Source organism: Leptonotus elevatus, chromosome 7 (genome assembly GCF_054856555.1).
Source record: "Leptonotus elevatus isolate MCC_2025b chromosome 7, RoL_Lele_1.0, whole genome shotgun sequence".
NCBI classification, from domain to species: domain Eukaryota; kingdom Metazoa; phylum Chordata; class Actinopteri; order Syngnathiformes; family Syngnathidae; genus Leptonotus; species Leptonotus elevatus.
In genome coordinates, this window is record NC_141245.1 from 13,047,856 (window position 1) to 13,073,965 (window position 26,110).

Below are 26,110 nucleotides of genomic sequence, written 5' to 3' on the forward strand. Positions count from 1 at the left end.
GGAAATGCTCTTTGCCAGTCACACGATTTGATCAATCAGTTAGCCATTCTTCTTGTGAATGAGGGTGATCATTTCATCACGCTGAAGCTCAAAGTTTAAATCAAATTATCAATGTCGTCAGAAATTCTTTATTTGCAACAATTCTAGTACCTAAAAATACACTATACATAATTTAAATGTCAGTAGTAGCGGCTTTGGCTTGTTACTTGCAATTGCAATATTTTCCACTGGATGGCGATATATACCATATTTGGGTTTTAAAGGAAGCTGAAGCCAATCTTTGAGGTCGTGCAGCCTCGTTTGTGTGCTTGAGTCACAAAGCTATATTGCTTTGTTGCAAATGCACAGCATGTGCCAAAATTCTGAAATAAGATTAAAGCCACATTCAAATTGATTTCAATATAACATAGGCACAATTAGTAAAACAGAACAGCACAGCATTGACCATTTACAAGTGCAAACCATAACTGGTCATATAACCAGGAAGTGGAAACTCCTTTCTATAATGACTTTTGTAACAAACAGAAAGGACAGCTGGAATGGTGGGCCAGTTCATTAACAAACAAAATCAAATGTTTTTCCAGAACACTTACATGAACCCCCTTGATTGTAGACTTTGGGGTCTGTGTTGTATAAAAGTACGGTACACAATCACTGAGTAAGAGTTTTCCAAAGGCACTCCAAGCAATGTAAACATGACATTTTACCTCCAATAATTGTCCAAGCCGCTTTTCCTGACACGCATTTCACCAAATAAGCGACAAGGCACGTTTTAACAGACATGTACCAAAAAAAGATTTTGGTTTATTTGCCAAATGGCACATTTAACATGTTTTGTTCAAGAAAAAACACAAGTTCATTGCGCACCACTGACAGTGTCTTTTGAGAGTTTATCAGAAGGATGGTCCTTCTCAGAGGTGACCGCTTCCACATCATCCTTCTTCTGCGGCCTCAGCCCTTTTTCCACCTCGCCGTTGGCGCTTCGCTCGCTGGCGCCCCGCCCGTTCGCGCCCGCCGCCCGCGCCTTCCCTCTCAGTCACTTGATACGGTGCCGCACCAGAGAGGACTGGTCGCTAATCTCCCCGGAGTAGCCCCGCCGTCGGCAGGGCAGGACCAGCAGCAGCAGCAGGATGATGAGGATGATGGCGCACACGGCCATGAGCGCGTAGGAGATCACCCAAAGAAGAGGATCCTTCAGCGATCGGCCGGAGCAGTCGGACGCCACGTCCGCCGACGAGAAGGGCCCGTCGATTTCGGACAGCGCTACCCCGCCGCTCACTGTGGAGGAGCATCACAATACGGTGACGCTATGTCGCTATATTGACGATTTTTAAGCATTTTGGGGGATACTGAAGTTTCAAGGCAGCCTGTATTTACAACAATGCAGAGCTGACACATCAGTAATCTAAACTATAAACATCTAAGAGAGAAACTACACATCAAATCAGAAAAAAATGCCTCGGGTGTTAAACATGGTGCTTCCTTATACTTGCTCCTTAAAAAAAGGGTTTGACAAATGTATTCGCCATTGGCTGTTAGTTTAATGTCTGACAAATACATTTGTCAAAGGCAGCACATGCCAGTTAAGTGGGTCGACTTTTGAAAGAATTTTTTTTTTTTTTAAAGAATGATGGTTAAAAAAAAAAAGTGAAGTTATTCTGTCTCAGAAAATATACATACTGTATAATGATGCATCATTGCAGTGATTTATGGTGACCAATAACTACACACCACAAATTCAGGCAGGGCAGATTAGAAAGAAAACTAAATCGGCCAACCACAGAAAATAAACTCAACACCAAAAAGTACACAGACACCAAACAACAAAAATAAACAAAATAAAATTCAGAATATTAAGATTTGGCAGCCTGATTAGGAAAATGTGCATCACTGAAGCAGTAAATAGTTGCGGCTTGTAATATAGTAAATACCATTACAAAAATTACTTTGCTTTGCTTCTGTTTAACTGTTACTGCTTTTAAATGGTGTACTTTTAATTACAGTATGTGAGGCACATTGAGTTACTTTGTGTATGAAATACATCAGTCATTGAAATCACAGTTTTTTGTTGTTATTGTTTTAATAACCCCTAGATTGAGCCTGGATACTGGTAAATGTCTCAACAATACGATTTTCAATAGGCCCCCTGTAAAATACCCACTCCAATATGGGGTCTTTTTTTTTTGTTGCAATAAATAAATGAGAAATTGTTTTATTTTTATTTTTTTAAGTGTTGCATATTGATATGTATTTTATTTATGATTAGCATTAATATGATCAGTGCCTTCACATAAATGAATATAATTACTTATTCATCATAACATAATAATAAAGTAACATTATTTGAGTAAATTAGTTATTTCAGAAGTGTGTATCAAACTGGTAGCCCTTTGCATTCATCCATAACCAAGTACCAGCTCTTCAGGTTTAAAAAATGTTAGTGACATCTAATATAGAGAATAAATACAGATCCCCCCCCCCCCTCTCCCCATTTCATTGTCCATAAATGTTTACTACCCTTCTAATATCAACTCACTTATTGTTGTGTGGGGGTGACCTAAAAAGGGTCCGTGCCCAAGGGATGCCCACCAAACCTGACAGGTTAATAAAATATTTTCAAGGGGAGATGTGCTATGCTAGTATATCGATAATACTGAATAAATTAACTCATTCACTGCCATTGACGGCTATAGACGTAAAAAACATTTTTGACGTCTATAGCTGTCAATGGCAGTGATTAACATAATTTTATTTCTTATATGTGTGTAAATTTTGCAATTTAGCAACATTTGGGCATCATGTGGTACATTTGGACCACAAGACTGATTTTCTTTCCACACTTGCTCACCTGCGCAATTGCTGAGAGCAAAGCCCAGTCTGCGCTGAGCCCGATCGAACACCACGTAGAAACCCTCCATAACAGTCGCTCCGATCACAAGGCCGTTAGCAGATGAAGACACGCCGAAACGGTAGCAGTCCAGCGTGCCATCCACATCTGTGATCGGCTGGATGTACAGCTACACAAAATAAATAAATTGAATTTAAAAAAAAAAAGATTGATGATGATGATGATAGACTGGTGAGGAATCTTTTGAGGTGCGTCCGCCATGCTTGCATTTGTGTACCTGAGGGAGGATGGTGATGCGGAAGGACTCGCTGCTGTTGGTGTCCCTCAAGTAGATGGAGAGCTTGGGGAAAAATTTCCAGGGGGTATCTCCCCTCATCCAGCACGCCAACTTAGTCCCATCCCAGAACCCGGACGAAAACTCCTGGATCTGAATGAAAGAAAGAAAACAAATGTCAGTTGAATGTTTGTAAAAAATAAATAAATAAATAAAGCTATAATGTAGCGTAACCCCCAGCATATTCTATATTGTATATTCTGCCAAAGAAAGTGCATCCTTGAAGAGCGACAGTGCCCCACACCCCCCCTCCATCTCTGCACTGACAACGCGTTTCATCATTTTCTGCCGAGAGACGTCAGCGTACCAGAGAGCTGCGTGTGATGGCGTCCACCACCGCACTGAAGACGTTGACGGGAAGTCGCAGCAGCGTCGTGCCGCTGTCAACGATAGCTTTATCCATGTTATACTGAAACCAAAAGGCGAGACAGAGAAGTGCGGCTTGTCACTTGGGCGCACTCCCGTGGAAGGAAAAAAGAATGTCAGTTCAATTACTTTCTTCAGATGAGAAACAGGATTTACAGGAGCTTGTAAGAATTTCTGCCCCAGGCACAAGAAGCGTAGATGGGAGAACTGGCCAAGATCAGTCAAGATGGGTCGTGATTTGACAAATGTAACCTACTTATTAATCTATTTATTTTTTTTGGTCCTTGCCAAATCTTTGATCTCAACTACTTCACACAGGTTTATCCTTTAAAATCTATTGCGTTTTGGTAAACGACAGATATAAAATGCAAAACACTCGTATTCTAAAGTTAATTTTACTTATTGCTAGGGATGGGCGAGTACCGATATCCAGGTATCGGTCCAATACACAGCCTTATTTCATGGTATCAGTACTCGTGCCCTCTTGTGGCTGTTTTACGATCAGGAACTAGAAATCAGGCATATAATTCACAGAAAATTGCCAATAATTTCATTCCATTTTTTATTTCTTGACAATAATATGTTATATGTGACCTCGCTGGTCTAATAAACATGACATTCTGATTAATATGACATTTTTGGGACATGAGTTCTGAAGCAAAATCCAGCCATTTTTATCCGGCTCAGGGGCGGTCATTTTGCCACTTGCTGTCGACTTAAGATGACATCACAGTTGCTCAGGCAACGACCAATCAGAGCTCACCTGTTTTCTGAAGCTGTGCTGTGATTGGTTGTTGCCTAAAACCTGCGCAACATCTTCAGTCGACAGTCGGGATGATCATTATTGGCAAGGATCTGTTCGCTGTGGCAAAATGGCCGCCCCCCATGAGATGGATAAAAACGGCTGGATTTTGCTGCTTAACTCATATTCGATTTGCATTAATAACCAGAATACCGTATTTAGACGAGTGGGGCAGCATAGGAAATATTATTGTCAAATAAATAAATAAATTGAGTTAACTTCCCCTCTTTAAAATAATTTAGCGTTTTTGGGGGGGAAATTTTATGCTTCAAAAGTACTTGTGGTATTAGTACTTGATTCACATTAGTATTTGGTGATGATGACATTGGGTATGGTTCTGAAGAAAGAAAAAAAAAAGTGGTGGCGTTGACTGATTGAATCCAACAATTACCTCTGTGCAGTCAAGGTCCAGGTTCTGGTCACCAACCTCCAGCTTTAAAACCTCTACTTGGTAGTACCATTCCTCAACGATAGGGGTGTACCAGACCGACCCCCGATACAGAGTTGGTTCAGCCCCACCCATGATCTAAAACACACACACACACACACACACACACACACACACACACACACACACACACACACACACACACACACACACACACACACACACACACACACACACACACACACACACACACACACACACACACACACACACACACACACACACAACAAAAACAGCCAATTAGACCTTTGGCATTGAATCATTGCCACAACAACAACATCCATTTCCTCCATCTTCTCTGGTGGTTAGATGCAGAAAATATCAAATGGGATATGCGCTGCTGAAATTGTGGCTAGACTTTGAATAACAGACTGGGGGAAAAAAATGTTGGCCTTTACAATCCATCCCTGTGATGTAGTATTATTATTTCTAAATGAAATTCCTCTGTGCGCAGCCCCTGCTGACTACTCACAAGACTACCACCCGGAGGGTCGACTACGCTGCTGGCCGACGTTCCAGTCCCGCACATCTGGAGGGAAAAGACATCCGGAATAGCGAGTTGCTTCACCACGGAATCGAAGAAGGGCTCCACGGATGAATCTGGCTGAAAAACGAAAACACAATCACTCATTTGTGCTGGTCGGGGTACTTTTAGCTGTCGCGATCTCTGCTTTTATTTTCCTTTCTGAACCAGGACATTTCCCAAACGTTTAAATGACATAGCACAATAGTTGTATTATTTGAGAGCTATTTCCCATTAGATGTGGACATGTGATTTTCATTTTTACACACGGTTTATTTTTATACATTTTTGGCACGGCTAATATATTAATACTTAATTTGACATATAATGATGTGCCAGTATCATTTGACCACAGAGGTTACTCATATATGTAATCACGTATCCAAAAATTGGTCACAAAGCATACTCAAGCTTCTTCTTCTGTACCTCCAGAGAATTTGATCAGGCTGAATTAGAAACAACGCTGGTCGACGGCCACACCGGGTATTCTTCCTTTTTTTTTTTTAAGCTACAGTAAATGTACAATATATGTACTATGAATTCAACAAAACAATCTGGTTCCAATAACTTTAGATAGCTCAAACTAACCTAGTTTGTGTCTTTTGATGTATTTTTTTTCTATTATGGAAACAAAACATATGTCCATGTTCAACATATGTTCATGAGATTGTGAAAAAGTTTTACAAACACACAAAACATAAACATGAGCCAAATACGAGTGAAAAAAAAAAAGATTAGGGATGTTTTGTAGCTACTGCTTTTCAGCTTGGCGCTTTAAGATAATCACATTCCGCTCAAGAGAATACAGTACCTTAGCTGTACTGGATTGCTACGCCTTACTTGCATGGTTATATAAATAGTAATTTTGAATTAGTCACCCAGTCAAAATCAAATTAGGTGAATATCAGGACTTGTGGAAATAAACCAGACAAAAATCATTGGATGTTATGTGAAATAAAATGATTAAAGAGTTTGATGCACAATTGAGTCATTGACTGTGTATGATGATGAAACTTTATATCTCTTGTATCTCTTCTGCAATGTGGATTCTTTGTTTCTTCATGATTCCTTGAGCTTTTGTAACAGTTATCAAACTGAACATTATTAAACTTTCCCCTGATTTAATGACAATGAATACAAAGTTGTATATAAGTATATTCAGAGGGAAATTCAAGATACAAAAATAAAACATGGTTGCATAAAACATTATGTCTATATACCCCACATGACTATTATTGCTTACCTAAAAAAATTCTATTTGGTTTGACCAATGCTTTATTTATTTTTATGTTTTTTTGACATTTCTCGATATAACGTAAAAAAATTTGGAGATGGGAACTTCCACAAAATACCTGATAGAGCAGTCCTCAACCATTCTTACTCATTAAAACCATTCCGAAATAACAAATATCATTGCAAACATTTCCTCCTCGCACCATGTATGACGGGCCTTTCTAATCATGATTAGAAACACATTATCATATCACATCTATTTCAAATTGCATTAACAATGGATCTTGACCTTTGTAATGTGCAGCTGGTCTGAATGTCAGGGACGGATATATTGTAGCTGTGCATTGAAAAGTACAATTTAGAGTCAAATGAATGTATGGCAATTTTTTTGTGCCTCATAAGTGGCAGTCACTTTTTTTTTCCTGATAACATTTGAGAAGCAGTGCATCTTATTCGCTTACCCGAGCCAGCATGGGATAGGCTAGTCCGAGGATGCCCTGCCAGTTGATCCCAGGTAGGAAGAAGCCTTCAGATGACAAGATGGCAGCTATGTTGACGCTGATGGTGCCATTTGGGCCACTGGGGGTGGAGATGAGGTCAACGCCAAGTTCACCCAGCCAGTTTCCCTGGGTGTACCTCACAGATACAGTTTGGCCGTCTGACCTGAAGGAACTGGAGCTACACACAGACAGGAGCCCAATTACAGTCCAAATTCCAGCCATTGTATAAATATGAAGGACAAAGTGGTGACATCACGACAAAATTATGAATGAGATCCGTGTGTGACTTATTAAGTCAAATCACTGCATTCAAACATTTGTATTCTTAAGGCAGTAGTCAAACAACATTTTCAAACATGTTCCAGCTACTCACAGCGCAGTGTTGAAGTAGCGCGTAATAAAAGGGTGTGCAGCCGCAGCCACGGCAAAGTTACTGCTGCCGGTATCCACCAGGATGTTCAGCTGAAAGACACCAAGTGAAGCTGCTATTAGCAAACATTAGCTTTTGGCTAAAATAAACCTGCCCCACCCTCATTTGCACAGGTGTAACATTTCTTTATACAGATGGTAGTGTTGGGTAAAGTATTATTTCATATGCTAAAGCCATTGAGTGGAAGACAGAGCATGCAGCTTGTAAGAATTCATCTACACTGTTATCGTTGAGTCAAGCATAACAGTCTGCAGGCTCCAGCATGAGAGTGTGACCCGCGTCCAGCATCCTGGTATGCGTCATGCACACCATCGTAACCGGCTAACGCTAACTGCAGTTGAGATAATGCTGTCTTACAGGCATCAAATTAATGAGCAGGAAATAATTTGCCAGTGACCTTTTTAACCTTCACCACTAAATGGAGGCCACATTAACAGCCTTGTGCAAATGTCGCTTACCCTGACGGGGTCATTAACCTCGCGGCCACCTGAGGCTTTAACCGCAAAGCGCTCTTCTCTTTTTTTTTTTTGCAGGGACTCTTCACTGATCTTATGCCAGAAAAAACAAGTTCAAATACCGATTTGTTCCCAATCCTCATTTATGGCCGTGACAGTATTAGGGTAGTTGAAAATGTCAACAAAGTTTTGTGTTGTGTTTTTCTCTCCCAAAGAATTCACACGAAGACTACAACATAAAAAAAGGTGATATTTCTTTGTACAGAAATTGCTTCTACTTCCTGGTCTCATTCTTGTCTTTGGAACATACTGATTGATATATGATGTTTTTAGAACGGGTGGGAATGGTGGAGGAAGTCACAATCCAATATTGTTGCCATAGAGTGCATACGGAAAGTATTTTACAGCGTTTCCTTTTTCCACATTTTGTTATATTACAGCCTCATCCCAAAATGGAAAACATGCATTTCTTCCCCTCAAAATTCTACATACAACACCCCATAATGACAACATGAAAAAAAAAAACTTTTGCAAATGTACACAAGTCAGGGATGGGCAACTTAAACGCTGGAGGGGGCCACAACTTTTCATCAGTGCTCGGGGGCCACATAGGCTGTTTTTAAAGACTGAGTAACCCATTGATCCTTCCAGCTGTTTCCTATTTAAATACTTCTTAGGCATGTGGACGTGAAACCCCCTCAAAACAAAACAGGATTTAAGGGAATTGACATTCAGAAATCTTCAGCAAAAAGTAGGCTGAGCTGAAAGAACTTCCTGTTTTGATTCTTCTTTTAAATTTGCAGTGTCAAACTAAATGGTGTGTCACCATCCAGTGGTCAACAATGGAATCACACAACAAACTAAATGAGAGGCTATCATTCAGTAGAATTATATATATTTAAAAAAAAAAATCTGCAAAATAGCGGAACTAAGAACACATGATGGAGGGCGGTTTAATGAATACATTTTTGTACTTTGAGCATACGAAAGATAAAAGATTTATTCCATATACAACAATACACTTTCCCTCCTAATATTCCCCTAAGAGTATGATAAAGTACTGATATGTCCCATTTATTGTTAATGGTTGAAATGAGGCAAGGGTACAAATTGGAAAAGCTTTCTCTATACAGAGGATGATTGAGGCATCCTCACCTTTGGCTTGACGAGCCTCCCCTCAAAGATTGCTTCATTCACAAGAGGGGTTACCCTACCGAGCTGTATTGCAACCAGGCAAGGGAACAGCAAGTTGGTATGTAGGACAGTTGTTCACCAGCATCAACGGCGACAACAGCGTGACCAACAACGGGGGACACACCCTTCAGAACCATAAATACGGAGACTTCACACCTTGAACTTCCGAAGCCTTTTGGATTAAAGCTGAAACGTGTTCAACAAACAAGAGAAGTGCATTCGCTGTTGCAGGTGGCCTTCAGAATCAGATTGCGTTCACAAACAGTCCTTTAATGAAGTTGACAACTGAACATTCTCAACTACTTCCTCACATTGTCTTTTTTTCTGCCCTTCAGATGAGAACGATAACTAATGCCTTGTTATTCATAGCCTGTATTGAAAAACAAAAACAAAGGACAATTAAGAGATATTTCAATCAGCAAGACCAATGACGACGGTCCGTGAAAAAACAAAACAAATAAACAAACAAAGCTGTTGTAATCGATCCTTCCAAAAATGTTAATAATGCTTCCTTGGTCCACGTTCTGTCCAGTCTTCGCACAATGGAAGGCGGTTGGCACTGAAAACATAACCTCCTTGACGTAGGATGTTATCAGCAAATGTGTTTCCTATCACTTCCTCCTCACTGTACTGGCACTGATCCACATGCTGCAACTGTGCCATGTAAAATACCAACCGGCATCACTATCATAGACCTGAACCGGTCAAACAAGCCTGATTGAGAAACATGTGAAGCTTGACGTCAAGAGGAGTGAAAGGGCGAGTTGGGAATTTCCTCGTCGTAACCTTCCTATATTCTCTAGTCACACTCTCGACTCCCTCAGCTCGGCTGCTGAGCCTCAGGCAACCACTCCCACTGTGATGCTGAAGCGGCCTGTAGTCACGCGCAGTTGATCTCTCGCCGTCTAATTGGTGGCGTCTGTGGCGACAATGTGCATCTGACACCTGTTTGTAGCAATTAGCAGAGGCGAAGCTCTCCAGCCGACACCTCGCCCCGTGTCTCTGCCACATGCTAACAGATGCGGCAATTAGTGGCTCGTTTAGACAGTGCCTCATTTAACACTGCAGCAGTGTGATCACATCATCATTTCATGTTAATAACGAGATGAAAGTTTAACCCAATATTGTGAGTTCACAGGGACGTTTTTGTGCCGAGCCATCATTAGGGAAACTTGCACCGTTTCTGTTGTGGCAAATTATAATCTTGGCTGAAGTACACCGTAACCAAAGTTAATTCATTTATTGTTCCATTTCTGTTTAGCTAGATTAAGCGAGTAGATTTTCTCTCACGAGTCCAGACACTTGTGCTCTCCGCTTTAACGTGAATCCAGCCGGACGTCTGTGAAAAGCGGGCTTTATCACCAAAGCACAATATTCCAGTGTTAAACACGCTAGCCGTGTCAATCTTGGGTTAGCTCAGTGGTTCTTAACCTGGGTTTGATTGAACCCCAGGGATTCCGCCGAAGTCATGACAGACACCAGAGTCCTATGATTTGTGATGATTCCCCCACTTGGCTATCTGTGACTGTAGGGAATTTGGTGCGCTCAGTAGTCGACTTGTGACTGCTATAATGGTACGTCGTGAGATTTGTTTTTTTTTAATTGTAATCCTGTCATACTATGTCAATGAAAAACAAAAAGTGGTCGGACGAATATGTGCAATATGAATTCGAATGTATAAAGGAACGTATAGTGTTCCACAGGGTTCATTTCTGGGGCTGTTTTTATTGTATCGGATGACCCTGGGTTCCATCTTAAGAAAACAGTGGTAGATAGTGGATGGTCTTACAAGGGTCTTTTCCAAATCTTCTCAAAGTTTTCTGATGTACGGGTATCATTAGTCACAATGAATTGATTCAGAAGGGAAAATAACAGATTGCAGGTGGATTTCATGAAAGGCACAGTGTGTAATAAGTGACCACTAGATGTCGCTTTAGCATAGGATGCAGCCGAAATGCATGCATTTAGAAGCACGCAGATGCTAGCGGGAGAAGCTAGTGGGAAAAAAAGCGAGTAAAAGCTTGCTAGAGCAAAGCAGAAGATGATAAGCGACGGGAGCCCGAAGGTAAGGGCTGGTTGACCCATTGGTTCCAAAAGCAAGCACCACCAGTGCTTACTACATTCGCAAAGTTGTCCTTTGGGCGTTCGTAACAGGAAGACGGGAGGCGAAACATGTCAGTCTCTTGTAAGGTGAGACGTTTATGTGATAGAAAATATGTTTTTGCATATTGTTGACATAAATAGTTTGTTTTAAAAATTAATGAATTATTAGTTGACCACTAGATGACACTAGGGACCCTTGACTGTACCTTTAACTCTTTGACTGCCAAGCATTTTCAGAAAAGAGGATATGTGGGTGACAGCTGATTTAAGCATTTTGACTTCGGCGTCAACCTCGGAGTCACGATCATCATCATCATCAATGTGCTCTTTAGCATTGGTTGATGCTTTTCGCCTTTGAAAAAAATGCTCAAGCGTGAGCTGCTTGCAACCGGTCGCCATTTTCGCCTCCTCAGCCAGTCTCCCCTCAACACTCTAGCTCCGCCTCACGTCTTCTACTGACGCCTAGCCGATCTTGTCCAAAGAGAGTCATCGCTGCAATCTAATGCCCAAAAATAGTCATTATACTAACTCGACCTGCTTGATACTTTCAGCACAGCTTGACAAGGCTTTCCTTCACCCGTTTCCCCCAAAAAACACAAAAAAACCCCACAGTGAACGTCTTTTAACGTCTTTGGCGGCGCTCATTTGGATTTTACTAAACGTTATTAAACATTTTTGGCGGTCAAAGAATTAATGTCAGCACACTTTACTGTACTGCTCCTAAAATGTCACGGAAATGACACATTTTTGCCTTTCACTTATGCTCCTCACAGTAGAAATTAAGCCGAAGAAATACTGTGCGTCTGCTACTTAAGCAAATGCTGCTCTGAGTTTGACAAAGCAGGGCGGCAACTCTGCCGGCTGTAGTGCTAAGTCTCTCAAAAGCTCTGATCTGTGTAACTTGAGACGGTTGAGAACACTGTGTGAAGTTACTAATGAGATCGTCGGCCAACGGTTTAAGTAGCCTATCAAACACAGAACGAGAAAACAGTGTTAAACCTACAACACCCGAAAGCATTATGTATTTTTAATAGTCCAATCCGCCTGGGACCATTTAGTCACACTTAAACATTAATATGATATCGTTAGGCACTTTAAATATCAAATCGTCCAAATGAAGTAGTCCACACGAGCATATTTCTGTGTAATCATCATGAAAATGAGCAAGAGTGAGAGGTTGCTCAGTGCAAGTGCAGCTCAGCGCTCTTGGAAGCCTCGTAATCCCGGTCAGCTGCCTGCTCGGAAACAGTGCTTCTCACAGGCGAACATCATGTGAGCGCATGTGAGCGGGCTTGAGTCTACCTACACACCTCCAGGCTGCGGAGTGCAGCTACCGCATGCACTCCACAGTATCCCACCAGACTGGTTATACTCATTTAAGAAGGAACAATAAACACAATGTGTTGCATTCTCAAACGACATCTCTAGTGTGTCAGCCGGCGCTCTGGAGTGTAACATCATAGCCATGTTCTCAGTGCATCACATGGTGCCCGCATACACAGATTTGTATTGCACCAATGCAGATAATCTCAAATCTATGGTTTTACACCACCGTCTTGTACTTCAATTATGTTGACAAATGATTTGTTTGATTAATGCAGTGGAACATCCTAATCCTAGACAAAGTGCAATTTTTGCAGAAAGATAAATTATGTGGGAAAAAAATTGTACTTTAACAACAAATTAATAAAAATAAAACTTGAAATGCAATCTGTCTAAAGTGGGATTTAATAATTTCAGTGAAATTATAATCAATTTCCAGATATGATAGTCAGATGGTATACATGTATATGACTTATCATAATGGCCATGAATATATTTGCAATGTACAATCGGAGGTGCGATTCGAACCCGTGACCTCCTGGTTACTGGACAATGCACTTTACCAAATGCGCCACTGAACAGTATTAGAGACCTGGTCATGATGATCAGTTGTATGTATGGAAGTGGTACTTAGAAAAAGTTCAATGTCAGTCCCATTGAAAATTAATGGGGAAAAGTTGATATTCAACGTTAAATTGTGCGAAAACTATAAGTAATGTGGAATCGGACGATATGCTGTTCAGCATTCCCACAAAGAATAGAACAGCGGCTGTAAAATTCATAAGCCACATTTTTTCAGCAAACAATTATTTGGATTATCGTGTAATCGTTTAGAGTCATTGTTGAACCTAAAATTGTCCGAATCCTCTGATTTCAGCCTTTCAACAAGAAGTATTCTCCAAGATAAGTCATTTACAAACCTCTGCTTTTACTTTGGAAAACAATAGCCAAACACCTAATGGAATCAAAAAGGCTTATTATTCCAACAAAATATGGCAAAAACGCTTGTCATTTAGATGTTGAGGCGGTGTTTGCAGGAGCTGAATGTAACTATTCAAGTAACTTGTAATCTACTTCCAAAACCAAGTAATCAGAAACGTTGTTTTTAATATCAAGTAATCACTTAAGTAAGTTACTTTTCATAGTAACCGCTGGAAACTCAGTACGCCACGGCTTACAGTAAGCGGTTATTAAAATAACCATTTCATGCCTGTTGTAGATTCACATGAATCTATAATAAACAACAACATTCTGTAACACACATGCACACCAACTACTTGTCATCCCAGATGAAGTCAACATTGTTGGTGACGTGAATTCTACTGCGGCCCTGTGCTTTCGACATTCACCGTTTTTCTCGTACTTGTGCGTGCCAATGCTTAACACGCATGTGGAGGCCCTGTTTTTAAAGACTCCTATTTTCAAGCATGACAAATAAAAACAGTAACTCTGATGCAAACTCAATTTTAGGCCACTGACAACTGACTTTGAAAAACTTTGCCCCGATACAAACCCTTTGCAGAGCTTTTAGTATTTGCATGTAGATAGGGAAAGTAGCACCACTGTATTATGTTGCTGGTTTTATCTCCCTATGTTTTTCTTTTGTTGTTGTTGTTTTATTTTCGGCAACTTTATACTCCAAGTGACACATTTCCTTTACTCTATTTGCCATTGTTGTTATCGCACCTTTTCCGGAAACTCTAACAACAATACAATGATCAGTCATGGTGTCAGGCTGTTGCTTTGGCATGTGCTTGACAGTGACGATCTAGAAATGTTTGATTTAGTAACCCGCAAACATGCGTGGTGATTAAATGCTTTGATAGCCCCCGAATACATAGAATAATTCTGATTAGCAGATCTCATCTTGTTTTTTTTTTTGGTGAAGAGTGCTTTTGGATACCTTGTCACTGTCATAAAGTTGTGGATTTATACCCACTGCTCAAAAAAATTAAAGGAACAAAGGTATTCCTTTAATTGTTTTGATTTTTTTTGAGCAGGGGTCCACTTCACAAAGCAGGTTTAATGACAACCCTGAGTCGATAAACCCTGAAATGCGGGAAAAAATGTGTTTTCCGTTCCAGAAAGGAAGCAAACTGAAACCAGAGAAAAAGAGGTAACCCTAGCCTGTCTCATAAAAAGAGCTGATTTAAGCTCTCAGTCAGTTACCGTAGTAACAGAGTCCATGAACCTAACCGGGTCAGTAGCAGGTTTATCACAATAAACTTTGAGTTTTTCCCTCATTCATGAATTCCGCTGCGGCGACTTTTTGCCGCCTATAGTCTACAGTGTTTCCCACAGATTTGAAATCTACTTGGGTGGGTGGACTCCAGCTGGTGGTGGAAGGGGGGGGGGGGGGCGGTTGTTGTACTGGTGTCTCAATCCTGTTACTGCATCTACTCTAGCCTCGCGATCCACAAAGTGACGCCGAACTAACGTTACATGCGATATATCTGGTCACGGCATGTAAGTCTCAGTGCTTTGTGAAATGGACCCCAGTACACATATACCATATAGCATATGCACTGCTCAAAACAATTAAGGGAACACTTAGTTCCTTTAATTTTTTTGAGCAGTATATCGTTTTCAAAGAGACCAGGAATCAAACTTCCTCATTGTTTCAGAGCGGGTGCGAGAAGTACATAATGGAACAACAGAACAGGTTCCGCCACGGTAACAAACAAGTTAGAGAGGAAATAGTTATGGCCTATTATGTTACAGTATATGGTAATGCAGACAGGGTTTGGATTTTGGTTTTAAGAATAGAATGTTTATTGCAATTTTGGCTTTGGGAAGTCATTTATTCACTGGGTGTCAGTATTATATGATTCTCCTAAAGCTACTGTTACTACTAATGGGATTATATCTAAGAGTTTTACTCTACAGAGAGGCACAAGACAGGGATGCCCACTGTCGCCTTTATTATTTGCAATATTTATTGAACCGCTTGCATTAGCCATACGCCAGGAAAGAATGATTCAAGGAATTCACTCTGGGGTAACAGAACATAAAATTAATCTATATGCCGATGATATTTTACTTTATTTAGAAAAGCCTGCTATTTCATTAGGGGAAGTATTTAACTTAATAACTAAATTCTCACAGTTATCAGACTATTCTATTAACTGGACAAAATCAACACTTCTACCTATTACAGAAAATTCATGGAACCCTGCAAGCCAGGACCCATACTACTCATTTCCTATAGGTAATTTAAAATACTTAGGCATAAAAATCTCACCTAAATTAACTGATTTAGTTCATTTAAATTTCACTCCACTTCTGGATAGCATTTATAGTGACTTGGAGCGCTGGAATAATCTTCCTATTTCTCTAATAGGACGAATAGCCACTATTAAAATGAAAGTTTTACCCAAAATAAACTATTTTTTCTCAATGATTCCATTTAAACCTACGGCTAACTGGTTCCAGTTGTTGGACTCAGCCGTTACAAAATTTTACTGGAAAAAAAAAAAAGCAAAGATTAGTCTATCTACTCTTCAGAAAAATAAATCCAAAGGAGGTCTAGAGGCACCAAATTTTATGCACTATTATATAGCCAACCAGCTACAATATATTATTTTATGGGCACAACCCAATAGAGATACTAACTGTTGGCTGGAACTAGAACAGAAGGATTGTAATAACCTCAGACTCCTAGATTTACTCTTTATTACAACATCGATTAAGCGCCATAACTGCTTTAAAAATCCAATGATTTCCGCCACCCTGACTGCCTGGTGGAAGGCACTAGAAATGACAAAAGCCAAAGTGGAGCCCAGCGGGCTTTCTCCCCTATGGCATAACCCCGACTTTCAAATTAACAACCAATCGTTTTATTTGAATGTGTGGGAGCAGAAAGGAATTACACATCTCCACCATCTCTTCTCAGATAATATGTTTATATCATATACATCCTTGCTCCAAAAATATAAAATAAAAAACGGAAACTTTTTACATTATTTGCAAGTTAAAAGTATGATAAAGAAACAAATTCCAACACTCCAGGGTACGCTCCAACCGCCTGTTTTAGCTAAAGATATTACCAAGCTTTCTCCGACAACAACAAAAAAACTCTCAAAAATATATAAGTTACTTTCATATACTGATAAAACGTCTTTACCCATCTCAAAATGGGAAACAGACTTGTCTATAGCTCCGGAATCTGTCTTTTGGATTCAAGTTTGTGAAAATGTTTTTAAAATGACAAAACACACAAATTTACAACTTATCCAATATAAAATTATTCACAGAACATACATTACTCAATATATGATGAAGAAAATGGGACTCTCAGACTCCGACATTTGTCTCCAGTGTTTACAAAACACTACAGACACTTATTTTCATGCTTTATGGTTATGTACTCCGGTTATGTGTTTCTGGACTAAAGTCTTAGAAAAACTTTCCGCTGTCTTGGACTGTAGGATACCGTTCTCTCCAAACTTGTGTTTGCTAGGTGACTTAACAACAATTGACTTACCACATAAACAATTTCAATCTATACTTGTAGCCCTTACTATCGCAAAAAAAATAATTCTTGTTAACTGGAAAAATAAACAAACTTTGAATATCGACCAATGGTCTAACCTCCTCATAAATCATATTTTAATGGAAAAAATATCTGCCTCAAATAAAAACCAAATGTCAAAATTTAAAGAAACATGGTCTACGTATATAGAATTTTTTAACCTAAACTTGGATTTTAATTCTGCCTGTTAGCGAGAGCCACAGCAGCGTTATAACTGGCATTGATGTTTCTGTATTAGGCAATTTGTAACTAATGGTTGTGTTTCCATAGTCAGGAACCCGGCTGCTGCCAGCGGGATCGAGCGGATTCACCTCCGATGGGCACCAGGGGTTGATATTCGGATTCACGGCATGCCAGTGGGTTAATTCTGTGGGTGCTGTCCCCCCTGGCGGGGAGTGGGCGGGTCTGCCCCTCTGTTGGCTGCTGGGTGGCGGCTGCGTCTTGGCCGTTCCCTGGGTCTCTTGGGGGGTGCTGCGTTGCGGGGCTTTCCCTGGTGTCGGGGGCGGCGCCGTTCCGGCGCGGTCCGTCGCTCTGGGCCCGGCGACGCGGTTCGGGGCCTGTGGGCCGCCGGGGTGCCCGGTGGTTCCCTCTCCCCTCCCCCTTCCTCCCCCTTGCTGCCTCTCCCTCCTCGCCTCTCCCCGCCCGTCCTCCGCCTCCCTGTCCCCTCTCCCTCGTCGCCCTTCCTCCTCCTCTCCCCCTCTCCTTGCGTCCCTGCCGCTGCCCCCTGCCCTTCTTGTCGTCCCCTTCCCTCCTCCCTTCCCCTTCCCCGGTACGCCTTCCTTCCCCTCCCCTGGGCCGGGGGCTCCATCCATGGCCCGGGTCTCGGTGCTATGGGGGCCGGCGGGGGTGGCTGGGGTTTGGTGTCGTGCCCGCCCCGCTCCGGTGGGCGTCCTGACACCTCGGGCGGGACCCAGTATCCGGGGGGGCGAGCCCTATCGCCCCGCCGGATGGGTCCCATATGCCCGCCGGGGTCCTGGTGGGGTGGGTGGGGGCTTGGTGGGCCGGTGCGCCTCCTGCCCCCGCCCGGTTGGGGGGGGCCCCGCTGGTCACACCTCTTAACTCACTACACTAGGTTTGCACAATACACTTTTATAGACATATAGGGCACATAACACACTTTGGGGGGTGGGGTAGGGTGGAAACACCGTCTTCACCCTACAACTCCCCTCCAATTTTAATACACCACACAACTTGTGGGTGGGGGGGGGGGGCTTGTGGGGGTGCCATCGGTTGGGGGCCGCAGTATAGAGCAGTGCTGCGGTCCCCTGTCCGTGTCGCCACCCCCCCCCCCCCCCGCCCTATCTATTTTTTTTTAATGCACCACATACACTCAGCAACATGCTTGGGTGGCGGGTGGATCGGAGCGTGGGAATATCATTTCCATCGGCTCCGGTTCACCTGCTCCTAATTTTAATGCACCACACACACACACTTGTATATACACTGGGTGGGGTCACATTCACGGTTTAGGGGTAGAGTTCGCCAGTCCGCGAGCTGGCGGACTCAGTAACAGGGGTTAATTTTCACAAAGAACGCTGGGGTGACGACCGGGGCCTTCCCCCGCTGGGCCTGGGGTTCGGGGGTGTCGGCCGCCCTCCGGTGCCCCCATCTCCCCCTTCTGCCCCCGGTGTTCCGTCCTTCCACACGGCGGGGGGTGGGGTGGGCGCGGCTGCCCTCTCCGCTCCGCTGTCCGGCCCCTCTTCGGCGCCGGTGCCTGGGTGCGGGTGGTCCCTGGGGGTCGGGGGTTGGGGGGCTGCCGGTTGGTCGGGGTGGGGGCGGCTTTGTTGGGGGGGGGGGGCGGTGGTGGGGGTTGCGGGGTGGGGGGGTGCTGGGGGTGGGGGGTGTCTGGGGGATTGGGGGCATGGGGGCGGCTGGGGCTGGGTTGGGGTGGGTGGCGGGGGTGGATGGGGGGCGGGGGGTTGTGGGGGGGGCGGGGGTTGGGGGCCGGTGGGGTGCCTGGTGGGCCTGCAGTGCCCCGTCCTGCTGCGTTGGGCCGGGGGCGCGGGCCGTGTTGGGGCGGGGGGCGCTCCTGCTCCTGGGTTTGCTCTCCGGCCGGTGGCCCTGGTGGGGCCCTGGGGTCGTCCTTTGGCGCTGCCGCGGCCTGTGGGGCCCTGAGGTGTTGCGCTTGCTCTGTTCCGGCGGGGGTCGACGGCTCCCCTCTTTGGTGGAGATTTTCATGCATGCCAGATCCACCACACCAGCATCTACCGAAACTCAGACACAATCTGTTTCCTCCTCAGGTTATTGAATCGGTGGAGGCTGGTGTCTCGGATCTCACGCGGCTTCGTCTGTCCTTCCTTCCTTTTCTCGGTCTCTCCGTTGGTCTCTTGAGGCCTCCCTGATTTTATGTTTTTTGGATTTGTTGGGGTCTGGATGTTTCTTGGGCTGGGGAGGAGTTCTGGTGGGGGGTGTCTGGTCGGTGCTGGATTTCACCTTCCTTGGTTTTCTTCGGTCCCCTCGGGTCTCCTGGTGTTCGATTTAGGTGAACGGTATGAGATTTTTTTTCTAATAGGTTTTCTGGTGAGCTAACAAACACACGCACGCACGCACGCGCGCACGCACACACACATACTCACCCACACACACAAAAAAAAAAAATGTATGTATGTATGTATGTATATATGTATATATGTGTATATATATATATAATATATTTAAAAAAAAAATAAAAAAATAAAAAAGAGCAATGATGATGACATTTCCGAATGAACAATACTGAGCTCTTAAAAGAAAAAAAGAAAAAAAAATGTTTATTGCAGATTCTCCACTGATTTGTCTTGTTTTCTAGACAAAATAAAACATTCAGGAGTCATGAAGCGCCGATCAGGGGTGTCAGAAAAGTTCCAAGACTGACGTCACAAGATAGTTTCCTAATCTCAATTACAAGTTGCCCAATTCAAAATAGTTATGCTTGAAAGTTTACATACCTGTACACTCAGGGTATGTAAACTTATGAGCACGACTGTAAATGTACAAAAGCTAAATGTCGCTAAATGACACAAAAATGCTATGTATCGTCACAAAAATTCACATGCACATCTCTAATCATGTCACCTTCAAACTCTGAAAATATCAAAATAATTGCTTCCAGTATTTGGATTTTTATGGACACTAAGCCTTTTTCTCACCATACAGTGCACTCCTAAGTTTATATACTGTATTTCTAGAGTCAAATGCTCTTTTCTGACCTTCTATGAAAAGCTCTCATGCACTCCTGGAAGGATTCTTCCGGGATCCTTCGCAGCTGATCCACATTTTCAAAACGAGTCCTTGTGATAACACCCTTGAATTTGGGAAGCGTTTAAAAAAGAAAATCACCACAGAGCCAGGTCAGGTGAGTAGAAATGCAGCTCCAGCTTGGTGATTTTCTTCTTGGCCAGGAACTGCCAGATGCTCAAGGCATTGTGAGCAGATGCGTTGTCATGATGAAGCAGCCACGAGTTTTATTTTTTCTCACGCACTGTTCGAAACAAACGCTGCAGGATCTCGTTGTTGATTGGGCTTTAATATTTTTTGGGACACAAGTCTTGGAACTTTTAGGAAAGACCTCGTACATGTATAGCAGTGTTTAAAATCCCTACGTAAAAACTTAATGACAGGCAGGCAGTTACATTATGTGAAAAATTATTAAATTCATTAAAGTGGTGACATTTTACTTTGACTTCCTCCATTTAACAACAGACATCTGTACTTTCTACTTCTTACGTTGTAAAGGTAGACTTCGTTACTTTTGTCAACAGCTGAGGGTGACGACGCAACGTAAAACAAACCTTAATAGAGAGCAGTAACGTCAATTGTGTTTGAGATTTGGATTGACTGAGATGTCGGGGTCTTATGGCGAGAAGGAATGAAAACCAGGAAGCAACAGATTCAGAAAAGCAAGATATTCCCCATCCATTGACTTATTTAGAAATGCTATCGGCACACCATGTTGTCTGGACTAAGTTATTTTGATATTGAAAAGTCGAGCCACAACACTATTTAAGTTAGTAACACAGGTAAACTATTTTATCTGCAGTTTTTTTCCTCAGGTAAGTTTTGTTGTTGTTGCTTAATTCGATGAGTTCTTTACTTCTACTTTGATCAGTTTTTGTTGTATTTTTATACAGCAATATCTGTACTTCTACCTACTAATTCCTGGCGACGGAAGGATAAGAAATCAAACACAGAAAATGGTTATTAACCAACGCTACCTGCTGTCCGGGAGTGCCAATCAGCATTTCAATGTAGTAGCCTCTGCCGGAGTCCCCTTGCAGGTTGCCCACCATGTCCATAAAGTTGACTTGACCGCTGGGGTCGGTAGCCAGAGAGAGACCTTTCCCATCAGGAGCGAGCGCGACGAGGCGAGTGACAGACGAACCCACCGCCGAAGACACGTTGTACTTCCCCCGATAGATTTTCATAGGTATTGACAGATAACTCTTGGTCACGCCGATGAGGCAAACGCTGCACATAAATGCCAAAATAGGATTGTAAGCGCCGTGTGCCATGTTACTGCTGATTCCCCGAATTTAGAGAGGGCAAATCTGGGTGGGAGAAATTTCCAGGTACAAAAGTTTGGCTCCTAAGTTTCTAGTTCAGCCATTACTGAAACGCCATCATTGCCGACTTCTGTGCGCCAAGTCGAAAGTATTCATGTCGTCATTGTGACAAATGTAGCCGACGTTTAAAAGTAACTCCAGCTGCGGGGAAAGAGAAACTTCAAGATGCTTCGCCTCTTTGCGAGGAGCAGAGTTAAAATAGTTATGTACTTCCGGTGTGCACCTGCAAAATAAAAGATCGAGAGCTACTTGTTGGGTACTAATGAAGGGCTCTCAGTTTGGCACACACTTCTGAAAGAACATATTTGCTCAAATTAAAGTGAGTTATTTATGTTAAGTATCTCTGCCAGTGTTTACATTTTCAAATGATCACTTCTACGATGACAACATTCCTAGAAAATTCCTATGTCCCACCATCATGGTAAACTATACTTAAAATAGGCCTATGTTTAAAACAGGCATGTGGAATTACTAAAGGGATGCAAAATGTATCTGAGAATAAATTATTGAGAAGGAAGTACTTTTCAACACACGCCACAATATTTTGTGCTACTAAATTACTAAAAATAAATGCGTCAACCACTATCATGAATCTGGGGGAAATACTTATTTTTCGAAATTGTTTTGTGTACTGAGCCTGTTGCAATTGTATGTTTTATTCTGGAGTACTTAGTGGCAGAATCGTCGACCTTATTTCTGCAAACTCAACTTGATTTCCTTTTTGCCTTGAGTCAGACAGTAAACCAAACCATGTGATTGAACTCACGCCACATCTCGGGTTGGTTGTTATTAACAAGCCTACAGACATCACAACAGCACAAGTACGCTTTGAATCCATTGTTACGCCGCTTGAAGAAGAAGAAGAAGAAGAAGAAAATAAAAAATTTGATTTTGAAAAAATTACATTTATTTACCGCTCTTATTTACATTCTTTTCATAACACATAGCTCGGCAAGAGCAATTAAATAAATAGATTAAAAAAAAAAAGCTTTTACATCAGAACATCACTAAAACCTCCCCATTCACGTCGCACAGTGCCCCGTTAACAGTCCACATCTCACAAAAACTCTAATCTAAATCTCCTGCTCTCTTGTAAAAACTAAAATCAATAAAGAGTCTGGACTTTATCAACTTTTTGCATAGAACCGGGGAATCGACTTCTGCCCCATCCTCAACTTTCCTTTTACGGGACAACCACACACCCATCTTGGCCTGGCTCAAAACAAGAAGAAGAAGAAGAAGAATTGCTACACAATTTTTGACTTGTCCTTTCATTTGTGGAACCGCTTTATTCCCTCCTCCCAGCCATTATCAATAATAACAATAAATAATGACATAACACAGTGAATTTCATTTTGAAAAATCAGTTCATTTTACTGATATCGAGTATGTGAATTATTGGCAAATGCCATCCTTCAAAACGTGGCAAAACTTGTTTAAAAAGAAAAAGAGAAAAAAGAAAGCACTTAAAATTTTTATTTTTTTTATCTTTATGTACTTTAATAAAACCTATAAAACAAAAATAACTATATATAATAATTGTTCCTCAAATCAAATAATTGATTAGTAAAACTTCTTTGCAAAGCAAAAGTTATTTCAAGCCCTGCAGTAATATTACTGTTAAGTATTTTAACAGCATTTATGTTTTCATACAATTAGTTGTATTAGGTAGTTTACAATGTTATGGCTTCTAAAAGATACAAATATCTACCATATTATATTAAAAAAACAGTGTTAATTTCTGTCATTCATCTTTACTCAAATCTTTAGACACAGCGGTTATCTAAGTCCTTATCTCTCAGAGTTATTTTTTCTGATGTAAAGGAAATGCTTAGGGAGGAAATGAGGCTCCCAGCGGTTAAGCAAGATCAATGTCACAGGCCTTTTTGTATGCTGCCTGTTCCTCACAGAGACAGCCACTGTCTCGCTGTGAATTCCTCATGAGTCCACAGTTAGACTCGTCACATGTTCACCGTCATTTTTCTCGCTCTGTGGAGTCAACCTCTGTGTTTGCAATAACCTCAATAATACAACGAAAGGCTGTGACATATTTCCTGTGTCGTGCTTGTCATGCATCGGGTCTTGTGAATGAAATAATTTAAGCATACTTCCTGCTTAATTCCTGTGATTTCGTAATGTTTCCATGGTCTGAAAGCATCAAGATGAAAGCGTAACATGGAATGCATCGCTTACTTGTGTTACTGAGCATGGGACACGAGCGGGCGTTTGATCATGGATGTACGTCTTTTTTAGCTTCAAAAGGCTTTGACTGACATGCTCCTGCGCTAAATTCAATTTGCATTCTTTTTTTTTTATGTGAGGCAGCGCAGTAGGGTTGTGGTTAGCATGTCTGCCTCACAGTCAAGAGGTTGCGGGTTAATATCTCAATAACTCAGGCCATCCTGTATAGAGTTTGTATGTTGAATTTCATTCTACGGGCACTTGGGGTTTCTCACACATGCAACATCTATCTATCTATCTATGTATGTATCTATCTATGTATGTATCTATCTATGTATGTATCTATCTATCTATCTATCTATCTATCTATCTATCTATCTATCTATCTATCTATCTATCTATCTATCTATCTATCTATCTATCTATCTATCTATCTATCTATCTATCTATCTATCTATCTATCTATCTATCTATCTATCTATCTATCTATCTATCTATCTATCTATCTCTACGTGATTAGCCCCATGACGATTTGCTTTGACCAAAGGCCTTTACTGCTTGCAATTCAACAGTTGGCCACAACAAGGCACTCTACTCCATTCTTACGCCTCATGTGTTGCAGCATCATCTGTGGATGAGCAAATTAGGCAGATCAGGAGAAGCAGTGGTCCTACATTTGGCAGCGCCAATCTTCTTTACTGGGACATTGGTGCTTAATCCCGAGCTCTGATAATTACGGTTGATGAGGGAGGAGGAGAGTGGGCTACATTATCTCATATGTAAACAGCCTTCCTTGGCCTAAACAAAACAACCAGAACAACATCATCTTGCTCTGTTCTCCAGCAGTATTAAAATTCAGCATTATAAATTGAGCAGTGCAATTGCTGTGGATTCCTACAATATTATTATACAATAATAATATTAGTTGGACGGGAAAGGCTCCAGCTCACCTGTGACACTAGTGAGGACAAGTGGTATAGAAAATGGAAGGATGCATAGCCACATTGATGCATTAGATTAATTTAATACACTTTTTTTTTTTGCGACCTCTTTCGTATACTAATGATGCTCTCTGTGGCTACAATAAATCATTTCGCTGCTTAATCCATGTGTATATGTATATACAAGAGCTGTCAAATGATTAAAAAAATTATTAGAATTTTGATTAATCACGATTAATCACTTAACAAAAAAAAAGAAGACTTTTTTATCAAAAAAAAAGTCCCCGCCAAATTTGAAGAGTGTGTTAATTCTTTTGACATTTAATGTTATGAGGACGTCTTCAAAAATGTTTGATCCACCGCACACGCTCATCCTCCTCTTTTTCTAATCAGTTAATTACTTGCATAATTTAAAATGGAAAAAAAATAACCCCAATATTTTGACATGAACATATATTCTAAACGTAATACGCAAACATTTATTAAATGCTTTACTTTAATGCATGTAATTATGTTTATTGCTCAAACACAACCTGTGCTACCTTAAACTTAGCCATCCGCTGTCACGCTGAAGGATAATCTATGGTCAAAATCAATAGTGCGATTAAGCTGCGTTAATTCATGATTAATGCGATACTTTTTTGCGATTAATTAATTTGTTAACGCTTTAACTTTGACAGTAAGGGAATACATGTAATATTAATATGTGAAGTTTATCCTATGCATATTCACAAATGTTTTAATGTATTCATGTAGGTATCGACTATATTGTTGTAGTCTTATTTTATTCTCTTAATTGTTTATCCTATCTTCGTTCCTTCATATCTTCACTGTCATATTACTTTTTCTACTCCTACAATACAATCATTTACAACTTTACTGATGGTAAAATAGGCTATAGAAATAAACTGAGGAAAAAAGACAAATTAATCAACTTTCTCTTTGAAAGTGTTTCTGCTAAGATGTACTCAGAGTGCTATTGTCATTTACTCTGCAATTAGATTAGCTAATTCTTAAAAAAAAAAAAAGATTAGCTAATTCTGCAGCTCGTGATGGGCAAATGAAGCTTCATGAAGCACTTGTGATGTTTTTTTTTTTTTAACTTCTCTAATGGAACTCTAGATTTAAAGATGCAGTGGAAATAAGCTATATCTTTAAACCAAGAGCACCGCCAATAGAGCAGTAAAAAAATATCATAAGTGCTTCATGAAGCTTAATTTTCCCATCATTACGCAGCGCCATGTTGGCGGACCGATCACATTAACCAACAATGTTCTGTTGCGGATATAAAATTACTTTGCATTCTCTCACACTTCAAATTCAGTGTGAAATCCCATAATTTACCACTTAATTATAC

The 26,110-nt window shown here is 41.4% G+C and overlaps 1 protein-coding gene across 1 annotated transcript; it reads right to left on the reverse strand.

The window, feature by feature from the left end:
- Nucleotides 1-114: 114 nt before the first annotated feature.
- Nucleotides 115-21,815, reverse strand: bace2 (beta-secretase 2). Its single transcript, XM_086081318.1, has 9 exons — nucleotides 21,284-21,815; nucleotides 7,428-7,516; nucleotides 7,016-7,232; nucleotides 5,271-5,402; nucleotides 4,742-4,876; nucleotides 3,490-3,591; nucleotides 3,126-3,275; nucleotides 2,849-3,017; nucleotides 115-1,278 (listed from the first exon to the last, which is right to left on the reverse strand). Exons 1-9 carry the CDS (start codon nucleotides 21,578-21,580, stop codon nucleotides 1,037-1,039), a joined length of 1,533 nt encoding a protein of 510 aa, XP_085937444.1. The 5' UTR covers nucleotides 21,581-21,815; the 3' UTR covers nucleotides 115-1,036.
- Nucleotides 21,816-26,110: the final 4,295 nt, after the last annotated feature.